This window comes from Tupaia chinensis, unplaced genomic scaffold (assembly GCF_000334495.1).
Source record: "Tupaia chinensis unplaced genomic scaffold, TupChi_1.0 Scaffold145396_1, whole genome shotgun sequence".
Lineage (NCBI taxonomy): Eukaryota > Metazoa > Chordata > Mammalia > Scandentia > Tupaiidae > Tupaia > Tupaia belangeri.
The window spans coordinates 934,322-935,587 of record NW_006205257.1 but is presented as its reverse complement, the minus strand read 5'-3'; the positions used below and the strand labels follow the sequence as shown (position 1 = coordinate 935,587).

Here is a 1,266-nt window from a genome sequence, read left to right as displayed (position 1 = left end):
GCGGCGGGGCTCGGGCTGGCGCTTCCCGGAGTTCATCCAGTACCTGCTGGACGTGCACCGGCCGGTGGGCATGGACATCCACTGGGACCACGTGAGCCGGCTGTGCAGCCCCTGCCTCATCGACTACGACTTCGTGGGCAAGTTCGAGAGCATGGAGGACGATGCCAACTTCTTCCTGAGCCTGATCCGCGCGCCGCGGAACCTGACCTTCCCCCGCTTCAAGGACCGGCACTCGCAGGAGGCGCGGACCACCACGAGGATCGCGCGCCAGTACTTCTCGCAGCTCTCGGCCCTGCAGCGGCAGCGCACCTACGACTTCTACTACATGGACTACCTGATGTTCAACTACTCCAAGCCCTTCGCGGACCTGTACTGAGGGCCGGGCTGCCCACTCCGCTGCGCGGGCGCCTCCCGCCCTCCGCTCCCTCCCCTGAGTGCAGAGGTACGAGAGGGGGTGGCAGGCCGATGCCATGGCTTTGGGTCAGGAGCAGAGACCCCCTGCCTTGGAGGGAGACCCCGGCCCTCGTCCTATACCTGCTTCCTCACTCCTTGGCCAGAGGTGCTGAGGCTCAGATGGACGCAGCGGGAGCTCAGCTGAGAGTTAGGATGACCAGGGACGCCTGTGGCCCAGAAGATGAGGGCCCCAGCGATAAGGGATTTCCAGCTAAGCACTCCCGTAGCCTTTGCCTTGTACCAAACCACACGGTTTGCAGCTTTTCTATGACCCAGGGGGGAGGTGCCCTTGGAATGAGGCTCCAAATAAAGCACATGGTTTCCAGGGCAGCGGTGTCCCGTCTGCGTGTGGGTAGGAGCATGGGCCCTGCCGCTCCTTCTCGAGTCCCCTCTGCCTCCCCAGGCCCACCTGAGCCCCACCTGCAGGCCCCATGCAGGAAGCCAGGGTAGGAGGGGTGGGAACAGCGGATGGAGCAACAGCCCTTCAGGCCCCTGAGGCCAAGGCTCAGCTGACTGGTCTTCCCATCTTGGAAAGGTGGGTGAAAAAAGATAAGCCTTCCCCGTGGAAGCCCACTGGAGTTGCTTTCTTAAATTATTTTATTTTATTTATTCATTCGTTTATTTTAATTTGACCAGTGAGAGACGCACAGAGAGAAGGAACGTGAGAAAACATGCCACCAGGTCCAGGACTCGAACCGCGGTTGACCATGTGGGAGTGCCCAGCACCTTAACCACCACGCCACCTGCTGGTCCCTGGAGTTCCTTCTTGTGGGTGCACCTTGCAGGGAGCCCTCTGAGGGCTTCCAGGGTGGT

At 61.1% G+C, this 1,266-nt stretch overlaps 1 protein-coding gene across 1 annotated transcript in view; it reads left to right on the top strand.

Annotated features, from left to right (window-relative positions):
- Positions 1–776, top strand: part of CHST8 (carbohydrate sulfotransferase 8) — a 95,880-nt gene extending 95,104 nt beyond the window's left edge. The window contains 1 exon segment of the mRNA XM_006167977.1: positions 77–776. Within this exon segment, the coding sequence (XP_006168039.1) occupies positions 77–376 (300 nt within the window). The 3' untranslated portion in view covers positions 377–776.
- Positions 777–1,266: the final 490 nt, after the last annotated feature.